This window comes from Tiliqua scincoides, chromosome 1 (genome assembly GCF_035046505.1).
Source record: "Tiliqua scincoides isolate rTilSci1 chromosome 1, rTilSci1.hap2, whole genome shotgun sequence".
In the NCBI taxonomy this organism is placed as follows: Eukaryota; Metazoa; Chordata; class Lepidosauria; order Squamata; family Scincidae; genus Tiliqua; species Tiliqua scincoides.
The window spans coordinates 310,761,375-310,785,762 of NC_089821.1; the positions used below are offsets into that span (position 1 = coordinate 310,761,375).

Consider the following 24,388-nt stretch of genomic DNA (forward strand, 5'->3'; position numbering starts at 1 on the left):
CAAAAAATACACCATCAACAGATTGGTGACTGTCAAAAAAGATGGAAGCAATACACCATCTACCAGTATAAACAGAAAAAGATCAAAGCCATCTCAGGTGGCAGCAGCCACTACACCTGTCAAAAATAATGCAATGAGAAAAGGTAGTTCTTTGGGCATACCGCACCCAATCTCTTGCTCACACACTGCTCTGGCATGCATATATCACCGGCGGGGGCAAGAGGGTTGCCCATGTTGTAAAAAAGTGTGACCACTGGACAGATGCCTATTTTACAGGTCCAGCCTATTTTTATACACAGATTTGACTCAACACAAATGGCCCCTGCAAATGAGAAGCAATGTGCTGATCCTGGAGAAGGGGAAAAATGCATCCCTTTAAAATCAGTTTTAAAAACTGAACAGTCCTTTAACAATAGCCTCTTTAATAAGGGGGGGCAGCTGGATGACAAACCATCAAGCCTTCTCTCTCCAGGCAACCCCTCCCTTCCCCCTGAACATGTGAAAGAAAGGTGATCATTTGCATTGGTGAAGGGAGGGGCTGAGTGAAGCAGACAACTGATTGATGGATTGTCTTCTTAATGACTCTTATCTTATATCACAAAGGTCTGCAAGGCTGTTTTTAAATCAACAGAGCAAAGAAACTTTGCTTTTTAAATTGATTTGCTATAGTGCGTTTTTTGCCATCCACCTGAGTGCTTGGAATGGAACCCACGCGAATAATGAGTCTCAACCTGAATATCTTTCACCAAAGCTCCTTGAGCAGAAATACTGAAAGGGCAGGCAGTTTTGGAGCATGTGCAAGAGGAAGATTCTCTGCCTCACTCAAACATTCTTTACATGTGTAGAATCCTCCAGCTTTCTGATTCCAGCTTGGAGGCTGTAAATTAAGTAATACAATGGGGAATTAATAGGACTGCTGCTATTTAGGACCTCATGGCAAGAGTTAGGAAGACTGCATTGAAAGAAAAGAGAGTAGCTTACTCAACAGGAGACAGTAATCAGCTACAATCACAGTGCACATGACCTGGACATGAACATATGATGAGGTTTTCCTTTAGTAGGTCATAAATACATTCTGGTATATGGCTTTCTAAGCCAGGCCTGCCAGGAGTCAAAAAAGCCTTGCTCAGCCTTGCTGCGGGAGAATCCGTATGGCTTCTGTAAGGGTAAGTCTTGCCTCACAAACCTTATAAAATTCTTTGAAAAGGTCAACAGGCATGTGGATGCGGGAGAACCCATGGACATTAGATATCTGGACTTTCAGAAGGCGTTCGACACGGTCCCTCACCAAAGGCTACTGAGAAAACTCCACAGTCAGGGAATTAGAGGACAGGTCCTCTCATGTATTAGGAATTGGCTGAGGCCCAGGAAACAGAGAGTGGGTGTCAATGGGCAATTTTCACAATGGAGAGAGGTGAAAAGCGGTGTGCCCCAAGGATCTGTCCTGGGACCGGTGCTTTTCAACCTCTTCATAAATGGCCTGGAGATAGGGGTGAGCAGTGAGGTGACTAAGTTTGCAGACGACACCAAACTTTCCAAGTGGTGAAGACCAGAAGCAATTGTGAGGAGCTCCAGAAGGATCTCTCCAAACTGGGAGAATGGGCAGCAAAATGGCAGATGCATTTCACTGTAAGTAAGCGTACGGTCATGCACATTGGGGCAAAAAAATCAAAACCACATATAGGCTAATGCAGTGGTTCTCAAAGTAGTGGGTCACGACCCATCAGTTCATGTAAAGGTTCCCCTGTTCCTTTAAGGATGCTTGTGACTTACTTTATGAAGACAGGGCTACAGCAGGTGCAGGGAGCCTTGCACAGCCCTCTGTAGCGCTTTAAGGGGCGGGGAAAAGGCAGAGGCACAGAAGTAATCCCCAGGATCGCGTCCTTAATGGAGTGCTTGTGACTTACTTTATGAAGGCAGGGCTGCAGGAGGTGCGGGAATCCCCGCGCAGCCCTCTGCGGCACTCCCTGAGGCTTGGAACGTTTGGAGAAAGCAGGAGCAAAGCACTTCTGTTTTGCTCTTCTAAAGCTAGGTAGATCCCAGTAGAGTGTCATTTTAAGAAGTTGGTTCTGGTGCTTAAGAGTTGGGAACTATTGAGCTAATGTATCAAAAAGGAGGGGCATAAAAGGATTACTTACTTCACTAACCACTATTCCAGGCAAGCTTAACAATTCAGTTAGTCAACAAATTAAAAAACAAGGGCAAGACTCTGCACAAATAAGTATGGGTGGAAAAATGGAGTATAATTCTTTTAATGAATTAATTGGGAATAATCTACAGATGCAAGGTAAACATTTGTTTTGAAACTAGTTGCCAAAATGATCCCAAGTCATGGGTCCTCAAATTCATAAGGCAAACATTGAAGCAACTCCTTCTGCTAAACCTAACTCCAACAATAGCTCCAACAATAGCTGTTAGGGCAGATTTAATGGGCAGCCATTTTGTGACCTGCAGCTAAAGTTCCTTTGAAGGTTAAAGGGAGGAGACCAAAAGGTTTCTTAAGCACCAGCGTGCTTTAAATCATCTAACAAAAATCCAAATCCTTGATCCCCATCCCATTCCTAAAGACAAAAGAAAAATTCAAAGTCTAAAAAAATTATTCACATACCATTTCAGTAGCAGAGGAAGAGCCTATTCCAGCTGGCAACATCTTACACATATGGCAACAACATTTGAAAGTCAAAGCCCCATGAATGGAACCAAGCGCAGGCCCTCCCTACCAACTGTCACCCTTGCAGAAACCTTGGGTATGTCCTGGATTCTTTTAAGGGGTAGAGTGTGCTGCATTTGCACTGGCCCTAGACTGCTAGAAAAATGAGTAACAGCCTTATCTTGAGAATCATTGTTAACGTGCATTTGGCAAAGCTTACACAAAGCAGCCATGAACTTAGACTACAACCCAACCTTCTCAGAAGCTACAAATAGGCAAAGGAGGAGTGGGAAAGAAATGACTGCTACAGATCTTTTGCGTGTGTGACTAGAGCCTTATCTTCCAATAAAAAAAGATGTATACTAATACATTGAAGAAATCAGCATGCGTTGTTTAGAGAAGTGAAAAAAATGCACACAGAGCACTTCTACTGCAAACTTATATTTGGAATTCCAAGACTTTTAAGAATGACAATTTGATAAACAGGATGGAAACAAGGACAACTCTGAGAACATAGTCATTTCGTCTTCAGATCTGCAACCATTTCCTTTAAAAGGTCATCTTAATTTTTAAAACACAGATGTCTGGAGCCAATATTAGATGCAAGTCATTAGTGCAACTGCCAGGTTTCAGGACGTGTTTCATACAAGTAATGTCTGAGAATTAAGATAGTTGGGTACATTTTATAGCCAAGACTATATACAGGAAACATTATAAACCTTCACTGTTTTAGTTTGCACTGCAGAAAGGACTTTGCCCCAGTCGAGTAAACTACACCACACATTACTGAACTAGATAGATAATGAACAAAAAATTATACAGAACAGATGTGACCCAAAGACAAAAGGAAGGCCAAGAACATCCCTGGACAGATTTTCCCAGCTACTGTCTGGCACAGAGAAAGCAGCCCATGTCTTCATGCCTGGGATCCAAGTTGCAGATCACAGATGCGCTGTACTCTCAGACTTTATTCAAGGAAAGGGACAATATCAGCAGTGGGCCACCCATGCACCACACCATGTTCCTATGAAAGGCAGTTTGAACTATCTCATAAACTCTGTTTCTGCTTCCTCAGAATAGGGGAGACAACCAGCATTTGAGACATTCCTAAAAGAGGCCTTCCAACTAATAAAAACATAAGAACAGCCCCACTGGATCAGGCCATAGGCCCATCTAGTCCAGCTTCCTGTATCTCACAGCGGCCCACCAAATGCCCCAGGGAGCACACCAGATCACAAGAGACCTGCATCCTGGTGCCCTCCCTTGCACCTGACATAGCCCATTTCTAAAATCAGGAGGTTGCACATACACATCATGGCTTGTAACCCATAATGGATTTTTCCTCCAGAAATTTGTCCAATCCCCATTTTAAGGCATCCAGGCCAGATGGCATAGCCACATCTTGTGGCAAGGAGTTCCACAGACCAACCACATGCTGAGTAAAGAAATATTTTCTTTTGTCTGTCCTAACTCTCCCAACATTCAATTTTAGAGGATGTCCCCTGGTTCTGGTGTTACATGAGAGCGCAAAGAGCATCTCTCTATTCACTTTATCCTTTCCATGCATAATCTTGTATGTCTCAATCATGTTCCCCCTCAGGCTTCTCTTTTCTAGGCTGAAGAGCCCCAAACGCCATAGCCTTTCCTCATAAGGAAGGTGCCCTAGCCCAACAATCATCTTAGTTGCCCTCTTTTGCACCTTCTCCATTTCCACTATATCCTTTTTGAGATGCAGCGACCAGAACTGGACACAATACTCCAGGTGTGGCCTTACCATCGAATTGTACAATGGCATTATAATATCAGCTGTTTTGTTCTCAATACCTTTCCTAATGATCCTAAGCATAGACTTGGCCTTCTTAACTGCTGCCGTACATTGGGTGGACACTTTCATCGACCTGTCCACCACCACCCCAAGATCTCTCTCCTGATCTGTCACAGACAGCTCAGAACCCATTAGCCTATATGTGAAGTTTTGATTTTTTGCCCCAATGTGCATGACTTTACACTTACTTACATTGAAATGCACCTGTCATTTTGCTGCCCATTCTGCCAGTTTGGAGAGATCCTTCTGGAGCTCCTCACAATCACTTCTGGTCTTCACCGCTTGGAAGAGTTTGGTGTCATCTGCAAACTTATCCACATCGCTGCTCAACCATCCCCAGGTAATTTATGAAGAGGTTGTAAAGCACAGGTCCCAGGACAGATCCTTGGGGCACACCGCTTTTCACCTCTCTCCATTGTGAAAATTGCCCATTGACACCCACTCTGTTTCCTGGTCTTCAACCAGGTCTCAATCCAGGAGAGGACCTGCCCTCTAATTCCCTGACTGTGGAGATTTCTCAGTAGCCTTTGGTGAGGAACCGTGTCAAACGCCTTCTGAAAGTCCAGATATATAATGTCTACAGGTTCACCCCCATTCACATGCCTATTGACCTTTTCAAAGAATTCTAAAAGGTTTGTGAGGCAAGACTTACCCTTATAGAAGCCATACTGATTCTCCCTCAGCAAGGCTTGTTTGTCTATATGGTTTGAGATTCTATCTTTGATGAGGCATTCCACCATCGTTCCAGGTATAGATGTTAGGCTGACCGGCCTATAGTTTCCCAGGTTCCCCCTCTTTCCCTTTTTAAAGATCAGTGTGACATTTGCTATCCTCCGATCCTCTGGCACTGTGGCCGTTCTGAGGAACAAGTTGCATATTTTAGTCAAGAGATCAGCAACTTCATTCTTCAATTCCTTAATAACTCTACGGTGGATGCCATCAGGGCCCGGTGACTTATTGATCTGTAATTTAACAATTAGGTCTGAAATCTTCTCTTTTAACCTCTATCAATTCCTTGGTCAGGAGGGGCCGTACGGGCAGCGGTATCTGCCCAAGGTCTTCTGACATGAAGACAGAGGCAAAGAACTCATTTAATTTCTCTGCCATCTCTAAGTCTCCTTTTATCTTCCCTTTCCCTCCCTCACCATCCAGAGGGCCAAACGCTTCCCTGGCAGCTCTCCTGCTTCTAACATATTTGAAGAAGCTTTTATTATTCCCCTTAATGCTATTGGTCATGTGTTCCTCATAGTCTCTCTTGGCCTCCCATATCACCTTCTTACATTTCTTTTGCCACAGTTTATGTTCCTTTTTATTCTCCTCATTAGGGCAAGACTTCCATTTACAGAAGGAAGCTTCCTTGCCCTTTACGGCCTCTCTAACTTGGCTCTATAGCCATGCGGGCACCCTCCTGGACTTAGTTGAGCCCTTCTTCCTTTGCGGTATACACTTCCGCTGGGCCTCTATTACTGTTGTTTTAAGCAGCCTCCATGCACTCTGGAGAGATTGGACTCTTTACCTTCCCTTTCAACCTCCTTCTAACCAGCCTCCTCATTTGAGGGAAGTCTTCCCGTCGGAAGTCAAGGGTTTTTGTTAGAGATTTGCCCGGTATTCTTCCCCCAACGTGCATGTCGAAATGGATCGCAGCATGATCACTGTTCCCAAATAGCTCAGTAACATTGACATCTCTAACCAGGTCCCGAGTACCACTCAATATTAAATCCAGAGTCACCTGTCCTCTGGTGGGCTCCATGACTAGCTGCTCTAAGGCACAATCATTTAGCATGTCAAGGAATCTGGTCTCCTTTTCGTGACCGGAACACAAATTGACCCAGTCAATATGAAGATAATTGAAGTCCCCCATGATTACAACCCTGTCCCTCCTTGTCACCTCCCTGATCAGTTTCCTCATTTCAAGGTCCCCTTCCTATCTCTCTCCAAACTGGGAGACAGGGAAGCAAAATGGCAGATGCGTTTCAATGTAAGTAAATGTAAAGTCACGGCATTGAGGCAAAGAATCAAAACTTCACATATAGGCTAATGGGTTCTGAGCTGTCAGAACCGAGACAGATCAGGAGAGAGATCTTGGGTTGCTTGTGTACAGCTCGATGCAAGTGTCGACCCAGGGGCGGAGTCAACACTCAGTGAAGTAGCAGGGAACCTTGGAGGGCTCCCGGGGAACTGCTAAATAGATGTGTTTTCCAAGGACCTCAACAATGAGGCACTCTTCGTTGCCAAGAAGAAGGAACGAAGGCTGAGAGCTTAAACAGGGCAGTCTCTTGAGACGGCAATTTCAGAGATATTTTCCCCGATTGCTCTGTGCTGAAACACATCGTATCCCGGACGCCATCTTCGGATATGATTCGGACAGCTGAGGACTCCCCCCACCCCAATGGCCTAGATAAAACATGAAAGCAAACAAAGCCTTTAACTGTGAGTAACCAGTTTATTAAAAGGCTATAAAAAGAATTGCAATCAAGAGGTTGGAAGGAGGGAAAGACAACTTTAAGATTATTTAAGTTGGCTTGCAGCCACCCAGAGGGGAAAAAGACCAAATGTTGATTTAAAGAACCCCCTGCTGAAGCAGTCTTTTTTTCTTTTTTGTAACAAGGATGATTGGAAGATAAAGGATCACCCTGTTGGAATGCCAGAGTTATATCAGCTTGATTTGATACTGATAAGAATGACATCAAAAAATTTAAAGGATGTTAGCGAAAGCCAGACCTCATTAATGGATATGTTGCGAGAATTCAGAAGTGAATTGATGCAAGAGGTTGGAAAACTATCTGAACAAATGAGGCAAATAAATTCCTCCCTGACAAACAGACAAAAAAAAAAAAGTATGGAGGGGATGGAAAAAAGAATGGACCAAATGTCAGATGAAACTAAAGAATTGGAGATTTTTGTAATGAGACAGGAGATGGAAAAAGCAGCATTTATTATTAGAACTCAGAATTTTCAGGAAGAAAAAAGAGGGAACTCTCAGAGAAAGGGAGCACATCCTTTCAAGAAGAAGAAGAATATTTGGATTAAATTCAAAAAGAATAAAATGGAGAAGATGGAAGAAGAAAAGAGAGGGATCAAGAAATATAAGAGAGTGAAGAGGAAGAAGAAGGAATGGAAGGAGCAGTGGGAGGAGTAAGAAGGAAAATATCAACAAGACAGAGAACAAAGAAAATACTAAGACAGGAAGTGAAAATGGTTGAACAATAAGTGGAAATTTTTTTGTAGATATTAATGGATTGAATTCTCCTCAGAAGTAAGGAGTATTCCATTAATTATGTCAAATCAAAGCAGATGTAAATGAAAACAAAGTTGGAATACAAATATTAAGATAATTAGTGGTATTAAGATAATTAAAGTGGTATCTTCTAAAGATAATTTATATAAATTGTTTTATAGATGATATTTAATTCCAGAGGAAGTAGCAAAAATGTACCCTGGGTTATCAAATAATTGTTAGATATGCAAAGAGATTGAGGGAATTCTTTATTATATGTGGTGGATATATGGAAAGTAAAGAAATATTGGAAAATGATATATATTGTTACAAGACATATTGAATTGTGTAGTACCATTCAAACCAGAAATATTTTTTTTAAATGTGATATCAGAAATTGAAGACCAATATAAGAATCATTTTATTGTACATAACAGTATAGCAGAAAGAATATTGTATGTGTAAAATCTGAAGCCTTTTTATAATTGGATAAATAATTTTAATTAAACAATATTGATTGTTTAGTTAAATCATTAATTAGTATAATGACAAATATGATCATTTTTGTATCAATGATTATTTTTTTTTCAGTTGTTGTTGATTTCTTTTATGGATTAAGACATGTTGTAATCTATGGCCAATATCCTCATGTGTAACCCATGTAGTCCCAGCCCTATTTTCCTTGCCTGTATCTGTAATAAATAAATAAACATTGCACAAAAAAAGAAGAAGAAAGTGTCGACCCAATGTGCGACAGCATTGAAGAAGGCCAATTCCATGCTTGGGATTATTAGAAAAGGTATTGAGAACAAAACGGCTAATAGTATAATGCCATTGTACAAATCGATGGTAAGGCCACAACTGGAGTATTGCATTCATCTGGTAGTATTGCATTCATCAGTTCTGGTAGCCACATCTCAAATAGGATATTGTGGAAATGGAAAAGGTGCAGAAGATAGCAATCAAAATGATTACTGAGCTGGGGAACCTCCCTTATGAGGAAAGACTACAGAGTTTGGGTCTTTTCAGTCTAGAAAAGGCGTCTGAGAGGGGACATGATTGAGACATACAAAATTAAGCAGGGGATCAATAGAGTGGATAGAGAGGCGCTCTTTTCCCCCTCAAATAACACCAGAACCAGGACATCCACTAAAGTTGAGTGATGAGAGAGTTAGGACAGCCAAAGAAAATATTTCTTTACTCAGCGTGTAATTAGTCTGTAGAACTCCTTGCCGCAGGAGGTAGTCTGTCTCCTCGCTGTCTGCAGGAGTCACATAGTATTCTGAGAGACCCCTTCCATCTGGCTCATAAGTTCTTTGAACTGTTGCCTTCTGGTAGATGATACAGAACTATTAGAGCAGCACCACACAACTCCTGAACAGTTTTTATCCCACAGCATAACTGTTACCCTGCACATGCCTGATCTTGTCTGATCTTGGAAGCTAAGCAGGGTCAGGCCTGGTTAGTACTTGGATGGGAGACCGCCTGGGAATACCGGGTGCTGTAGGCTTATACCATAGTCTTTCGAGACTGAAGGTTGCCAACCAATTACGTTGAATAAGGCGATATAATTGTTACCATGCTCCTGGGCATTATGGTCTGTTATACTGTTTTTATATTATGATGCATGTTGTATAGAACGTGTGGGTGAGTGTATAGAGTGTGATTGTTGGAATTGTAGCATATATTTATGCTTGTATCTCAAAAAGTGCATAAATTTCATTGTGCTGTAGCACAATGACGAAAAGTTACTACTACTACTAGTGATGGCATCTTGCTTAGATGCCTTTAACAGGTGACTGGACAAATTTCTGGAGGAAAAGTTCATCACGAGTTCCAAGTCATGGTAGGTATGTCCAGTCTCCTGGTTTTAGAGGTAGGCTGCCTCTGATTGCCAGATGCAGGGGAAGGCACCAGGACACAGGTTGTGTCTGTTGTCTTGTGTGCTCCCTGAAGCATTTGGTGGACCACTGGGAGATATAGGAAGTTGGACTAGATGGGCCTTTCGACTGATCCAGCAGTGCTCTTCTTCTGATCTTATATTTAAAAAAGCTCATCTGGTGAAGCAGCTCACTCCAATATCTGCTGGACAGTACTTGCCTTTTCAGAGAAGTTATGCCTGCTTCTCAGTCCTTGGATGACCATGCCTGAAAGTGGTGCAGGGTCAAGCAAAACACAGACCAACAAACTCATGGAAAAAGAACTCAACTGGCACATGCTACGTTTTGTTCCCAGTTTCTTGTCTAATCCTATAGTAATCATAATACCTGGCCCTTGCACAACTCTTTTCTGAGTGTGCAAACGTGAATTATCTTGATTTACTTATCAAGATGTAATTATCTTTTTGTAATTCTTACAAAAAACCCAGTAAGGTAACTATTACCCCCATCTTGCAGCTGCAGAGGCGGACTGGAGAGGGAGTGGCCTGACTAAGGCAGAGGCAAAATTCCAGCTAGAGAAGTCCTGATTTGCAGCTCATTGTCACAGTTGCTGCTCTACACTGCCCCCCATGCAACAAAAAGGTCAGCAAGTACTAGCAAACAAAAGTTGTTGACCTGCAGAGCTGTACTAGAATTGACTGACAATTGAAATGCATACAATCTAAGCTGAGAAGCAGTAAATAAATATAAAATAAATATATTTTATATTTATTCAGGGGAGAGATTCTAGAATGCTTATACAGAGTATGGTGCACACTGTTTAAACGGATCAGGTTTAGTCAACATATATTCGTCACTAGCCAAAAATCTTGGGACTGAACTTTTGGGTCATACAGCTGTGACAGATATTGAAATAGATAAGTGGTTACATGTCCAGCCATTCTGTCAGAGGCGCTAGATGCGTTTCCACTCCCTAAGAAGATGCACTTTTGCACTACCTGTTTCTGACGCTTTATCAAGGCCATGCCTTCACTGACAAAAGGACTGATGTATAATCCTTCTTATGGGATTTTTGTACAAAGGTGCCTCCAATACAAGTTTGAATTTGAAACAAACTTTTATCCTGCTGAAGGCAATTAAATTCAGACCATAGAGTGTCATAAATAGCTTGCTTTCTCTGCCAGATTCCATCCAATACTTGAGAAAATTATATAGACAGCAACTTCGAATGATACACACAGCCAATAGAAAAGATTACTTATTCATTATAAGAGAGAATGACATTATACGAGAGAATGACATTTTCTCCTTATCATTTGTAGAAGCTGAACCAGATTTTTTTCTTTAAGTGCCAAGACCTGAGATCCCCTTGAGCCACTCCTTTCATAAGCAAAAAACTACATTAGTGAAACAGCTGTTCTGCAGTTGCAAGGCCATGTCAAACCTAGAGTCCTTCATGCAAACATAAGCTTCCTTTTGAAGTAAGTATTTATATCTACTTTTCCTTCCTTAGTACATCAGGACCCAATACTTAGTATGAGATACAGGATGGTTTAAGAAGAAAAGAAAACCGCACTAACTAGAACTTGTTTGCACAGCAAGCCAACAAATCAGGTATTTACATAGTGCCAGAAGCGTGCTCGGGAGATATGAATATTTTGTTTGAGTTAGTATACTAGCCAGCTTCAAAGGTAAAACACCACATCACATTACAAATCGTACGCAACTCAGCAGTCAAGCCGCCACAAGAACCCATTTGGGCTTAGGTTCATCCTGCTCCTCAAGTCAAAAAACAAAAGTGAATAAATGAAACTGCCCAATATTGCACCAACAGGGAGGGGCTGTAAGTTTTCTAATAGTTTCAGCCAATAATTAATAGAGCATATATTCTGCATGCAGAAGACCCTTAGTTCAGCCCCCAATACTCTTGGTCAGGCTGAAAATCTTGAAGAGCTGTGGTGGTTATTATTAGGAACCCCACTGGGATTGTTTAGGAAGTAAGCAAAGAGGATGATGAAAAGCGCAGGCAAGCCTATCCCAGGCAAAAGGCACCCAAGCTCAGGACCACAAGCCTTCTCCACTGCTGTAAGCTCAGGGACCAGAATATACCTGGCAGCACAGTTCCAAAGCAAGGTTTGTTCAGCTCAGGGCTTCAGAAGCACTATTTGCATATGGCAACTGTTTACACCCAGTTTACCAGAGATTGGCATAGCCAAGCATATTTACCAAATAACTGACATCCCACCAGGAAAGCTCTCAAGTGGCCAAACAACAACATAAAATGAGAAGCTAAATGGAATAAAGAACCAAAAGCAATATACAGCACCACCAGAGCAAACTGGAGGTCTCAAACCAGTGTTTGGAGTCCATGATGGACTGAATGCAAGTGAACAAACCAAAATTAAATCCAGACAGAACAGAGGTTCTCCTGGGCAGGAGGGTCTGTTGACTTGGGAACAGTTTGATAGGGATGGATTGTACTTCCCTTGAAGGTGACATGTGTGCAGTTTGGAAGTGCTCCTGGACCCAACTTTGCTCCAGGACAGCCAGGTTGTGCTTTTTCCCCAGATTTAGCTGTTGTGTGCTAGCTGCACCTGTTTCCATCTCAGTCAGATGTGATCATGGAGACCCATGCCCTAGTCAACAAATGGGTGGATTACTGCACACTACTTATCTAAGATTGCTTTTGAAGACCTTTTAGAAGCTGGAAACTTCAGCTGGTACAAAATGCAACTGCTCAAGTGTTGGTAGGTAGATGATATGATCATGCCTTGTAATTGCTACTTAAGCTACACTGGTCATCGGTTCATTTCTGGGTGCAATTCAAAGTGCTGGTGATAACCTTCAAAGCCCTACACAGGTTGGGGCCTCATGCCCATTAAGATCAAGGCAGGAAGCCTTCTTACATGGTCTGCCACTCTCTGAGGATCTGCTCAGCTGCCACCAAATGTGGCATTCCCATTGCACTGTGTGGCTCCCTGCCTATCTGCCAGTATTTTGTCAGAGGCTAAAGACATGGGGTTTTCAACAGTAGTTTTTCTTTTTTAGTTTATTTTACCTTTTTGGTCTTCTGTGTGATCATGTTTTAATAACTGCTGTATTTTACTGTATTTTTGTATTAGCAATGTTTGGGGTGTGTACTGATATTGTAAGCCACCTTGAGTCAGGTAACTTTAGGTAAAGGAGATAGGCAGGGCTGAAATGTTTGTAATAACAAACTACTAAGGCAATAGCCAAACACAGAACAGCCCAAACACAGCAGAAAAGATCGATATAAACTTAGCTCTCAAAATCTCCAGTCACTGCCAGAATAGTGTAGCAACAGAACTAGCCCTACATCCAGGGGCAAGGAGTTCCAGGTATTTCTATTAACTGGGTGCCACTGCAGAGAAGGCCCTCTCATGCCTCACCGCCAAGTGTACTGTGCCAGAAGCAGGACATGCAAGAAGGCCTTCTCAGATGATCTCAGGAGGTGGGCAGTTTCACACAGGGGAATGGAGTCCTTCAAACACTGTGATCCCAAGCCATTTATGGATTTAAGGGCCAAAAACTGAAACTGCACCCAGAAACAGAGCAGCAACCAAAGCAGCTGACAAAGCAGAGATGTGCCCATCAGTAATTGTGCAGCAGCATTCTGCGCTGACTGACCAAATGCCTATATAAAGAGCAGCATACTAATCCAAACACAATGTAACCCACGTATGGACAACCTCAGTCAGGTCTGACAACTGACCCCCCCAAAAAATATGCCACTGATGCATCAGCCTAAGCTGGGTGAAGCATCTCAGGCCACAGTCAACCCCTGGGCATCCCAGGGCCAGGAGTACTCCCAAACTATGAATTCCCCTCCTTTAAGGAGAGTGCAATCTCCTCCAGAGTCGGTTGATAGTAACACAAGCCATAAATCTCCCAACTAACAGCACCTCAGTCTTGTTAAATTAAATCAAGATATTTACCCTCACCCAGCCCACTACCAGTCACAGAAAGCAATTGAAGACCTCCACAGACTCCCCAATCCCAAATAGAATTGAGATGAAGAGCCCAGGGAGTGTGCACAAAAGCTCCCGATGACCTCTCCCAACAATTCCATGTCGATCATAAACACTTATGATTAAGAATATTTATACACTGCTTTTCAAACAGCAACAAAAAGAATCCACAAAACAATTCACACATAAAAGAAATCACAATATAATTTTTTTAAAAACATAAAAGACACCCCAAGAAACAGCCACTGAAAGAGATGTTGTGCTTAGATCAGAGGTTCTTAAGCTGGGGGTCCATGCACGAGCTTTAAAAAGTCCACGAACAGGGCGCAAAAAAACATGTACGTGTATTTATGTACAATTTTCTCTGCGGAGGAGGTCCATAGCTTTCATCAGAGTCTCAGAAGGGTATGTGACCCCCAAAAAGGTTAAAAGGCACTGGCTTAGATGAAAAGGGTCAGTTGCTTCCCCCTCAATATAAATAAGCTGCCTCCTTGCCCTGTTAGCTGAGGTATATGCAGACTGCAGGGCAAGTACTGCCTGTCTAAGCCAGACTATCAACTCCCTCTGTGAAAAACAGATAAGGGCTTTGAGGGCAAGGATAAAACGTTAACTTGCCTGCTTGCTAACAAGTAACTGTTTCACAGCATGCCTTGAGCAGTAGGCCTGTGCAATGCTGAACTGGTTGGAGTTGCTGCTTGCCACAGGCATGGTTATCTGCAAGGTTCTAACACAGAAATATTGCGTGATGTTATGGTTTAGCCCAGAACACAGGGATGCTTGCCAAAGGGAGGCAGGCTCCTCTGAGGTTGTCCTACCCAACAGCAAACCAGAAGTTGGAGAGAGGGAGTGAACGTCTTAATTAAACTTAACTGAACAGAAGAGCAAGATGTTCTTGCAAAACTGTAATATTACCTTGCCAGCCTGGGCACAGATTCTCCTGATCTGGGATTTAGATAAAAAATTTCAAAATGAATATCATGAACAAAAAGGCAACAAACTTCCACCCATGTTAGAGTGTTCCCTAATGATGAATTTTGCAATCACATAAAATCTTTGGGAAATCTCTGCAATTTTTTTTTAAAGTCTGGCTAAATTGCCTCACTCCAGGTCTCTGCCTACCTGGCCTTAGAAGCTTCAGCTGCGACACAATGGCTGCTGAAGTTGCGCCAGAGGAATAGACACCAAGAGGTTTATTTGACACTTGTACACAGAAGGATAGTCTTTTCTGAAAGTGGCACATACAAGGGTCAGTTGACAGAACCAAAAGAAACTGTGGCAAAAGATTTCCCTGGACTGTTCCTCTTAAGGCTGCAAATTCACATGCACACAAAACACTCCCTGCACAGAGAAAGGCTAGCCTTCTCCATGAAACACTAGCTTTGTACATGCAGGAAATGATGAAGCACTGTGTATTTCACTGCCAAGTATGTTAAGTATTGCTGATGTTAATGAGTTGTGTTACTGTTTCACTATTCTAAACTGTAAGTTGTGCAATGTCTGTTTGAGTGGGGTAAACATCTACGAAATTAAAAAATACAACATCCCATTACAGTCTGATGCAAACAGTCCAGGTAAAGTTTGAAAATGTTAGCATGACCATCATACAGACTGGTCCTTAGTTTTAAGCACTTGTGCAGCAGAATCACAAGTCCTAAAATTCAGGAGCACAGACAATACAAAATATTGTTTTAAAAATAAATCAGTGAAGGCAGAAGAGAAAAAGAAAAATCAAACTTACAGTCTACGATCTCTTGGGTGCCCTTCGGGGAGAAAGGCGGAATATAAATCCAATAAATAAAATACATAAATAATAACTTGGATTAATATAGCAACCTCTCCATCATTACCTTTCCTGCGCCCCAACTTCATGGTGACCAACGGCACGCCAGGAGTGGGCATCATCGCTCTCCTTATGGAGGCTAGACACATGTGTTTATGTGGAGGGACAGTACCATAAGACTAGATGGCAGCCAGGGAAAGGTGTGGGGCAAGGACAGAAAGAAGGGCAGAGCAAGTTCAGCAGACCTGAACTTTAGCTCAAGCACAACAAATGAGCAGTGAAAAATAGTTTCTGGGTTCTGAAATTCATCCTATGCAAGGAACACATGCAACTCCATTTCCACACCCTTCATGTCTTCCAGTGTCCAGAGAAGCACCAAATCAATGCAAAAAGGGCCACACCTTCCCCACAACTTACCAAGTTTTTCCACCAGCTTCAGCATGACACCACCAATGTGGACCTCCCCCGTGACTCGCAGAGTGACATCCCTGTTCAGGTCTGTGACATGGACATTTAACTCCCATGTCCCATCTGCGTAGCAGCCATCTGGCATCCGTATACCGTCCAGAGCCATCGTTCCTCCTTCCTGCAAGCCTAGAGCAGAGGAAACGGCATTCATGAGCTAAGCAGAACAATTTATGAGCCTCTCCCTGACTTCCCACTCCAGGAAGAAAATCACAGTCATCAGAAAGAGGAAAGCAGCATCCAAAGCAAGCTGATGGTGCAGAAGCCGAGCTCCCTCAACTGCTAAGAAGGCGCTGCTCCCGACTCAGCTCAGTTTACAACTCAGTAAAGCGTGGGGGGGGAAAGGGGGAGGGCAGAAGCGGCCTGAACACTTCCAGCTGCCCAACAACAACGCACACTTGGAACCTTATTTAGCCCCAACTCTACCCAGCAGCTGCACATATTTAAAGCAGGAGTTCCTAAAGGATTCCCTTATTCGGCACCAGCACCTCCGCTGCCCATCCCTGAAACACACAATAGGCTTCCTCATTGCTGTCCTTTCTCCCCAGCATGAGCATCACCCACAGCCACAAGGCACCCATCATGCCTCCAACTGCCATGCCTGGAGTCCACATGCACCTTTTAAGCCCCCAATTAATAAAGGTTTTCCCTCCCAAGAACAGCGGTGTAGCTAGAGAGGGTGCAAAGCACCAAGTCTTGCAGGGAGCCCCATGGCACCATGCAAGAGGCTCTTTCCCTTTGGAGCCATTCCAGGTGGTGGGTGCAAAGCAGAGACATAGGTCTGGCTCTGAAGGGGAGGGGCCCCTTGCATGCTGCCATGGCGCTCCCTGCAAGACTTAGTGCTCTGCACCCCCTCTAACTACGCCACTACCCAAGAGTGGAGCAAGCCCTGTGGTGGGTCTGGAGACTGGGATGGCCCTACCGCTCATCCTGTCTCCTGGATGTCTTGGGGCCCGATCCTGTTTGACTTTCCAGCACTGATGCAGCCACAATACAGCCCTGAGGAAAGGGCCCAAACATCCCCTTTTCTTGAGGAGGAGGCCATGACTGCCCACCCCACGGCTGCCCCATTTGCAAGGCTGGACACAGGACTGGGCCCCTAATTCATGGCACCCACACACTGGCACTTCTATGTGCATTTTTCTGGGTGTAAACCCCATTGAACTCAGTGGAACTTACTTCCGAGTAGACATGCATAGGATTGGGCTCTGAGAGGGCAATGCTATGCACGTTTTCCTGGAAGCAAGCCCCGCTGAACCCAGTGGGACTTACCTCTGAGTAGACACGCACAGAATCGGGCTCTGAGAGCGCAGCGCTGTGCGCTTCGTGGGAGTAAGGCCCACTGAACTCAGAGCCCCGTCCTATGCCTGCCCGCCTGCTCAGGAGCAGGTCCCATTCTGGTCAATGGGGCTTACTCCCGGGTAAGAGTAAGTCAGAGGGTGGCAGCCCGAGTCCAGCCCTACGCGTGTCTCCTCAGAAGTAAGTTCCGTTACAGTCAGTGGGGCTCGGTCCCAGGCAAGGGGGCAGGACAGCAGTCGGGGCCCTGAAGGAGGCTGGGGCTGGGCTGGGGGCGCTCCGAGGGGAGAGGCGCCCGGGGAGCGGGAAGGAGGGGACGACGGGCCCCGCGAGGGGCGGTGGGAGGGCGCGAACAAAGGGCCGGAGCGGGGGGAGGGGAACCCCGGGAGCGGGGCGCGCCACGGCCCCCCGCGCCCCTCACCGCCCCCCCGCGCCTACCTCAGCCCGCCTGCCTGCCTGCCAGCCGGGGCGCCGCCTGTGTGAGGGCTCCTCGGCGGCGCGCGGGTGGAGATGCCGAGGGGAGGGGGGAGGGAGGGGGAGGAGCGCCGCCGCCCCCCCTCGCCCGCCCCGCCGCGAGCGCCTCCGCCCCGCCCCCGAGGCGCCGCCTGAGGGGTGGGGGAGGGGCGCGGAGGCGCTGCCTATTATGGAAGCGGGACCGGCGCGGGGAGCGCGCCAACATCCGGGGCTCCCCTCAGGAGGGCGCCCCTCCCCCGGGGGGCGGGCGGTGTCCCCTCAGCCCCCCCCATGAGGGCCTCCCGCTCGCAGGCCGCCCTCCCGCCCCCCTCCCCTCGGCCCTCCACAGCCTGGCCTGCGAGGGCCCCACCTTGGCCACCAACGGCTCCCACTGCGGCTGTGGGGGAGGGGCGGTCGTGGGGGTCTCTTCAGAGCCTCCCCACCTGAGCAGGGACTTGTGGGGGGAGGGGAGACGGGTGAGGCAGAGCCTCCCCACCCGAGCCCTTGAAAAGCACCACTGCTGCGTGAGGTGAGGCAGGTGAGGCAGAGCCTCCCCACTGGGGTCCTTTGAGAAGCACCATGTGGGGTGAGGCAGAGCCTCCCCATGGGAGTCCTTTGAAAAACGCCGCCGCTGCCCGTGTGAGGTGCTCAAGCACACGCAGGTGAAGAGCAGCGGTGCTCTTCAAAGGGCTCCGCTGCGGAGGCTGTGCCTCACCTGTCTACCCACCCACCCACCCACATGTCCCACCTCAGGGCTGCATTGTGGCTGCTTCAGCATTGGAAAGTTGGACAGGATTGGGCCCTTGGGCCACCATCCTGTGCGCACCACCTTGGGAGTGAGCCCCACTGACCGAGGTGGGACCCCTGCCTACCTGGTAGTGCACAGAGGGGGCTCTTTGGATGGATGGGGGAGCTGCCACCAGGAACCCACCTGGCGGGGGGATTTAAGCGGAGGCAAAGGCGCCTGCACCCTTTGCAGCCCCCCAGCTGGGACGGGTTTTTATTTACGAAAGCTGCAAATTGGGATGCCAGGTGTGGTCCTTGCTTGCCTCAACCAGTTCTTGGTGCCCAGTGGTGATCCCACATGTGCCCAAAATGTGCTGGGCATTGTCCACAAGCTGGGCAATGGGTCCACCATGCCTGCCCCAGCCAGCCCTTTGCACCTAACCCCCACAGGGCCACAAGCTGATAGCAAATGAAGCAGGGTTTGAAGATCCATCTTGGATTGGGACCCAGGTGTGGCTGAAAGCATCAGTTAGCCACCTCACTGCACCTACAAAAAGTGCAGTCTGCTAAAGGGGTGCCCTGAGTTGCATGTGGGGAACCCTTATGTTTGACACCCCTGGTATAGCCTCATTAGTGAATGGCTCAAGCAGCTTCCTCATGAGGAAGCTGCTTGAACCATTCACTAAAGAGGCTATGCCATGTCTCCAAAACTAGACGTGATGGGGCAAAAGGATGCCATTTTTGGAATCGGCACCCAAATATACCCTGGAATTGGTGTAATGTTTAAGAAAGCAAAATGTGTGTTGGCCTGTGTTATCAAGCTGGGAGAACCCAAGTATAACAGGCCGGATAAATTGCCTTCAGGGCCCGCACTCAGCCTGCAGGCCTTATGCTTTGACATCCCTGATCTAAAGGGTTTTTCAGACTTCCACCCTATATGCCCTGCTAGCAAGCACACCCCAAACACTCACTGGCCCTGCAGCAAGCAGAGTTCCCTATCGCAGAGAGGCACTCTCTGTGTGGAAGGCCCCTTGCAAATGCTGAGGTGCAATTCCCCAGAGACAGGGCCTCAGGGCATGACCCCCCTCCTGCATTAATGTGGGGGGGGTCAGATTTCCAAAAGGGCTTGAACGAAAAGGAACCTCACAAAACACAAGCATTGCAAAGTACTTTGGAAACAGTTTTATCCAAGCTGAAATATTGGGTTTGTAAATAAGGATGTGATGTGTGATGACTTTTCTGTAATGTTGTGCTGCACATGTACAGGCAATCAATTTGATGTCATGATGGTGTTAGTGAAATGGTGAGTCTTGTGAATGCCCCAATATGTCTTGGCACTATAAGTGACCACATCTTGAGTCAGCCTTTTTTCCACTGTGTGATGACCTGTAATCACAGATGAGTTTGTGCAATCTCAAGAACAGTCACCATGCCCCAGTCACTTATGCTACAACGGTTGTATGGATCTTCAATAAAGTCCTTTTCATACATTCAGAAAGCACATCCCCAGCCTCCAGGCACCCCTGATCTTGTATATAGAGACCAGGCACGTCTGAGTGGCACTTGTGCAGGCCCTGGTCAGACTTCCAGCTGAACATGCAGAGATCGGGGCAGGACTTCAGGAGTGATGTTGCTCCCATCTTCCCTGCATTCTGGCACACATGGTTGTCACATGTAAATGGCTTCTGCCAACAACACATGGCTGGAATAAAGGAGATCTTACAGCTAGAATCCTGGACTCTCTGCATGACAAACATGTGCCCTCTTGTGAGTGACTTATAAACAGGAAATTGAACTATCAAAATCAAGCTTGATCCTTGCCAAGCTTTCCTCAACTTAGAATGGGAACACAAAGGAGACCACCAGCTTACATATTTTCACTCCCATCTTCCCAAAGTTTGAATGAATCTAGACCTTTCTTGGACTAGGCCCAGCACATACAAACAAAGCCTCTCCAGAGTTTAAATGAATATAATATGCCCAGGACCAGTAGCATAGCTATGGGGAAGCACATTAAGTATTGCAGGCACTGCAATAAGCCATGTAACAAGCCCCTTCCACTCACCTTGGCTGCCTAGAATGGCTCCCTGTAGCTACACTACTGCCCAGGAGACTGGGAGCCCTTGCTCCCAAGAGATTAGCCTAGCCACTTGGTGCTATGACTTCGTAGACAATTTACAAGAACAATCTGAGACTGATCAGATGTTGCTCCTTGTGAGTGACTAAAGGAGGAGATTCTATCAAGTGGTAGCATCCCCAAGTTGATCTGTAACTACAACTTAACAGTCATCTGTGTTCTACCAAGGGAGAAAAGGATTTCCTATGTTCCTGGAGGCTGATCAAGAACCAGGGAATCATCCACTTTGACAAGAAAGTACAGACAACCAGCTGACTAAGGGATGACTGCACAAGGGGGTATGTTACCACTTGGTGGGTAGCTGTTCCATATTGGCCTTCTGTCAAGGTTTTGGTTTTGGTGAGTATCATCACATACGGCATTGGTTACAGTTCTGAAGCCTGAATCTCATTCATGGCGGAGCACATTTTGAGCACTCCCACCCACCCCCCTGCCCCAGGTATTCCTGTGGGCATGCTTTACAGAAGCAACCAGTCCTGCATAAATATGGGACATGCAGTCATGCAACCAGTGTTTTGCAAGCAAGGTCGAGAAAAACAATGGGAGCAATCCTAACCCACTTTCCAGCATTGATGTAAGGGCAATGCAGTTCCAAGGCAAGGGAACAAACATTCCCTTACTTTAAGGAGTCCTCTGTGAGTGCCACCCAACTGCAGGATGCAGGACACATCCCATTGTCACTGCTATGCCAGTGCAGGATAGTTAGGATTTGGGCCTATATCTTCTGTAAGTCCTATGCTTCCACCCTCCTACTCCAGGTAAAGGCTGAGAAGCGATCTGAGTGCAGGCTGTACAGGAGCCCTGCAGCACTTCCTGCTGTTGGAACCTTCCGGGTTTGCAGTGGACACGATCAGTGGATGCCAATTTCCCTCTGCTTCCTGTCCCTCTAATGTCAGCACTAATTACCAAGATTTTATTCCAATTGTTTGTTTCTTTGTGAATCTTGGGGGGGGGGGGGATTTCTAGCTGTTTCTATTGTGCTCTTTGCTCCTCACTTCCTCTCTTATACAAACACTGCAAGCAGGGCTGTGTGTATCTCCCAGTTCAGCAACTGCAGAATTTGGCATGACCCAAGTAATGTGCCTTATGGTTTGGCTCTGGCCAAATCATTATAAACCAAATAATACGAGCCAAATAAATGACCTGCTCAGCTGATGTGCCAGTTCACCCACACAAGCTGGTCACTGGACCTCTCCCTGTGCTGTTTCTGGCCACCCCTGGGCCGGAGTGGATGGGGAGAAGTGCCAGGTGTGACCTGTCTCTTCTCGGACGTGCTCTGCTGCAACCTCTGCCATGGGAACTGTGACTCCCCAAAGCCTCTGCAGGCAGATTTATTGGAAGCTTTGTCCTGAAATGAGAAGGCGAGTTTGGAAATCCAGGCCACTTGCGTCAGGAGCTGTGAAGTCACTCTAGGCTCTTCCCACTGTTTGCAAGAACTGTTTGGATTTTATAGGCAGCCATCTCCAAATAAGGCACCGAAGTGAGGGGGCTTAGAAGTTGACATCAGTTACATCAGCCAGGCCTGGCTTCAGTTTCACTACTGGGCCTGACAGTCTTCTGGTTTTTCTCTGCAAGTTGGGTCAGAATGTTGTTTTCCTTTCTGCGGCCCTGCACTCCACTGCCATCGCCTTGAAGAGTGTATGGAAACAGAAGGCCTGTGTCAGTTCATGTCAGTCATTTTTGGCCTCACATTAAGCGCTCTTTGCAGGGCAGGCAGAGAGCCAGGATGGTGTAGTGGTTTGGGAGGTGGACTTAGACCTGGATGATCCAGGTTCAAATCTCCCCTCAGCCACAAAGCTTCCTGAGTGACCTTGGGCCAATCACTTTCTCTCAGCCTCACCTACCTCACAGGGTTGTTGTGAGGACAAGGAGGAGGGGAGGAGCAGCTGTGTAAATCGCTCAGCTCTTTGGAGGAAGGGCAGTATAAAAATGTGAATAAATAAATAAATCATTGCGGGGCCACGCTGGAAGATTGCTGAGTTTTAGGAACAGAAATGGGGCCTTTTGGTCTCTTCGTGCTTCATTTATTTTATGATTTATATCCCACTGCAGCGGGTGGTGGTGGAAGAAGAGGCCTGGAGGCGAGGACTGTGGTGGGCTACAGCAGTCTGCTATGCACCCCTCTATATTTTTTTCAATCCAGGCAAGAGTAGAGACAGAGGTGGGCATACCTTACCACTCTGCTTCCTGAGGTGGACACCTCAGTTGACCTCATGGGTGGGCTGGCCCTGTTCAGTAGACACCAGTGGCTGAGAACCCAGACTGGGATGCTTAGCTCTCCCCATTGCACTGAATCAGTGGGTCTTGTAACTTGTAACTTGATCAAATTGTGCCTCGAATCTCTCGCTTATCAAGCAGGGCAGTCTGAGTGACACAATGTTCAATTAAAACCCAGAAATGGTGCAGTCTTGCACAAAGACTGGCATGGCACGTGACATTGGCACGGATGGGGAAGCAACACGAACAATGAGTTGTTTGAGGGACAGCACCTTCAAGCTTGAAAGGGAACAAGAGTTTTGTGGTTAAACCACAAACCTCACGAACAGGAAATGTGGCTTCATCTATCAGTACCTAGCTTTGCCACAGATTTCTGCAGGGCATGAAGTAAAATCAACTCATTCAGGTCCACTATGAAAGCATGGAGGGGAAGTATCTGCTTTCCAATGCAATCCTGGGGCACTTGGTGGGCTGCTGTGAGATACAGGAAGCTGGACTAGATGGGCCTATGGCCTGATCCAGTGAGGCTGTTCTTATGCATTTGTTCACTGGGATGGAGACTAACTGGCCTCCAAGTCAAGCTCCAAAGCAGGCTCTTGCTAAAGCAGTTCTGTACTTCTTCTGTGCCTGTCTTCCTCACAGACGCCTGTGTTTACCATTGACACATGACAGCAGCAGTAGTATATTAAATGCATTCTGTAGTTTTGTCAAAAATAAGAGACCATTTTCTTGCAACATTACCTAAGATGCATACTGTCTTAGCTTCTCTCAAACAAATATAATTTGTCGATTTGTAATTAATTGGTGCAGTGGTTTGGGAGCTGGACTTAAGACTTGAAACTTCCAGGTTCAAGTCCCTGCTCAGCCATGAAACTTCTGGGTGTGATCTTGGTGAGAGGTCACTCCCTCTCAGCTTCTCCTACCACCCAGGGTTGTTGAGAGGACACAGAGAAGAAAGGAGCTATATACACCACCCTGAGCTCCTTGGAGGAAGGGTGGAATAAAAACATGAGCAAAACAGAGTGCCCTGAGTGAATGTGGCCAAAATATTTTCCACTTTCTCCTGTGAAGCACAGGTATGTCTGCTGCAGAAGCCATGCTTGTTACAGGGGAGTGCATGATTAGCACATGTGAGGCTGTGGTTGGTAAAGGGGCTCCTTAGGTGCGCCTAGTATCTCTAGTTAAAAGGATTGCATGTAAGGGGGCAGGAACAGTGACATCACTAGGGTGTGTGAACCACACCAGGTGACATCCTCAGGGGAAGTAACACCACTAGTGGCCAAAATTGTGGAAACCTTGGTATTTATGAATAATCCCCTCTTGTTATATATTATTCAATAGGTAATGTAATTCAGAATTAAATGAAACTAACCGAGTTGAATTATCTGTATTCTATCAAAAGTTATGGACAATTAATGAGAAAAGGAAAACACAACTGCCTTATGTAACAAAAAGTGGATTTCTTTAGGCCATTTCTGCCCAATGTTGCATATACACAACAAGGACTAAATGTGTACAGCTGTGGGCCAGGCAAAAATGGGTTAACTCAAAACTGACCAAGGAGACTGATTGTTCCAAGCCAATGACACAGCAGGGAATCAATAGGGTGTTAGTATGAGTCAGCTCTCAGAGCTCATACTAGAACTCTTATTCAGTTACATGACATGAACATTGGCTCCTGATGTGTTGGGTGACCTATACTGTTATGTATTACCATAAATGAACCCTAGTGATGCCACTGCATTTAGGCAAT

At 45.9% G+C, this 24,388-nt stretch overlaps 1 protein-coding gene and 1 pseudogene across 4 annotated transcripts in view; one reads left to right on the forward strand and one right to left on the reverse strand.

The window, feature by feature from the left end:
- Positions 1 to 17,658, reverse strand: part of FERMT2 (FERM domain containing kindlin 2) — a 114,915-nt gene extending 97,257 nt beyond the window's left edge. For 2 of the 4 annotated variants that reach the window (XM_066630066.1, XM_066630054.1), the window contains exons 1-2: positions 17,541 to 17,658; positions 15,759 to 15,935 (exon numbers count right to left, since the gene is read on the reverse strand). In XM_066630066.1, the coding sequence (XP_066486163.1) occupies positions 15,759 to 15,915 (157 nt within the window). In that variant the 5' untranslated portion in view covers positions 15,916 to 15,935; positions 17,541 to 17,658. The remainder of the gene's footprint in view (positions 1 to 15,758; positions 15,936 to 17,540) is intronic. The other 2 variants (XM_066630060.1, XM_066630047.1) reach the window with 1 other exon arrangement.
- LOC136637096 (5S ribosomal RNA) lies at positions 9,081 to 9,202 on the forward strand (annotated as a pseudogene).
- Positions 17,659 to 24,388: the final 6,730 nt, after the last annotated feature.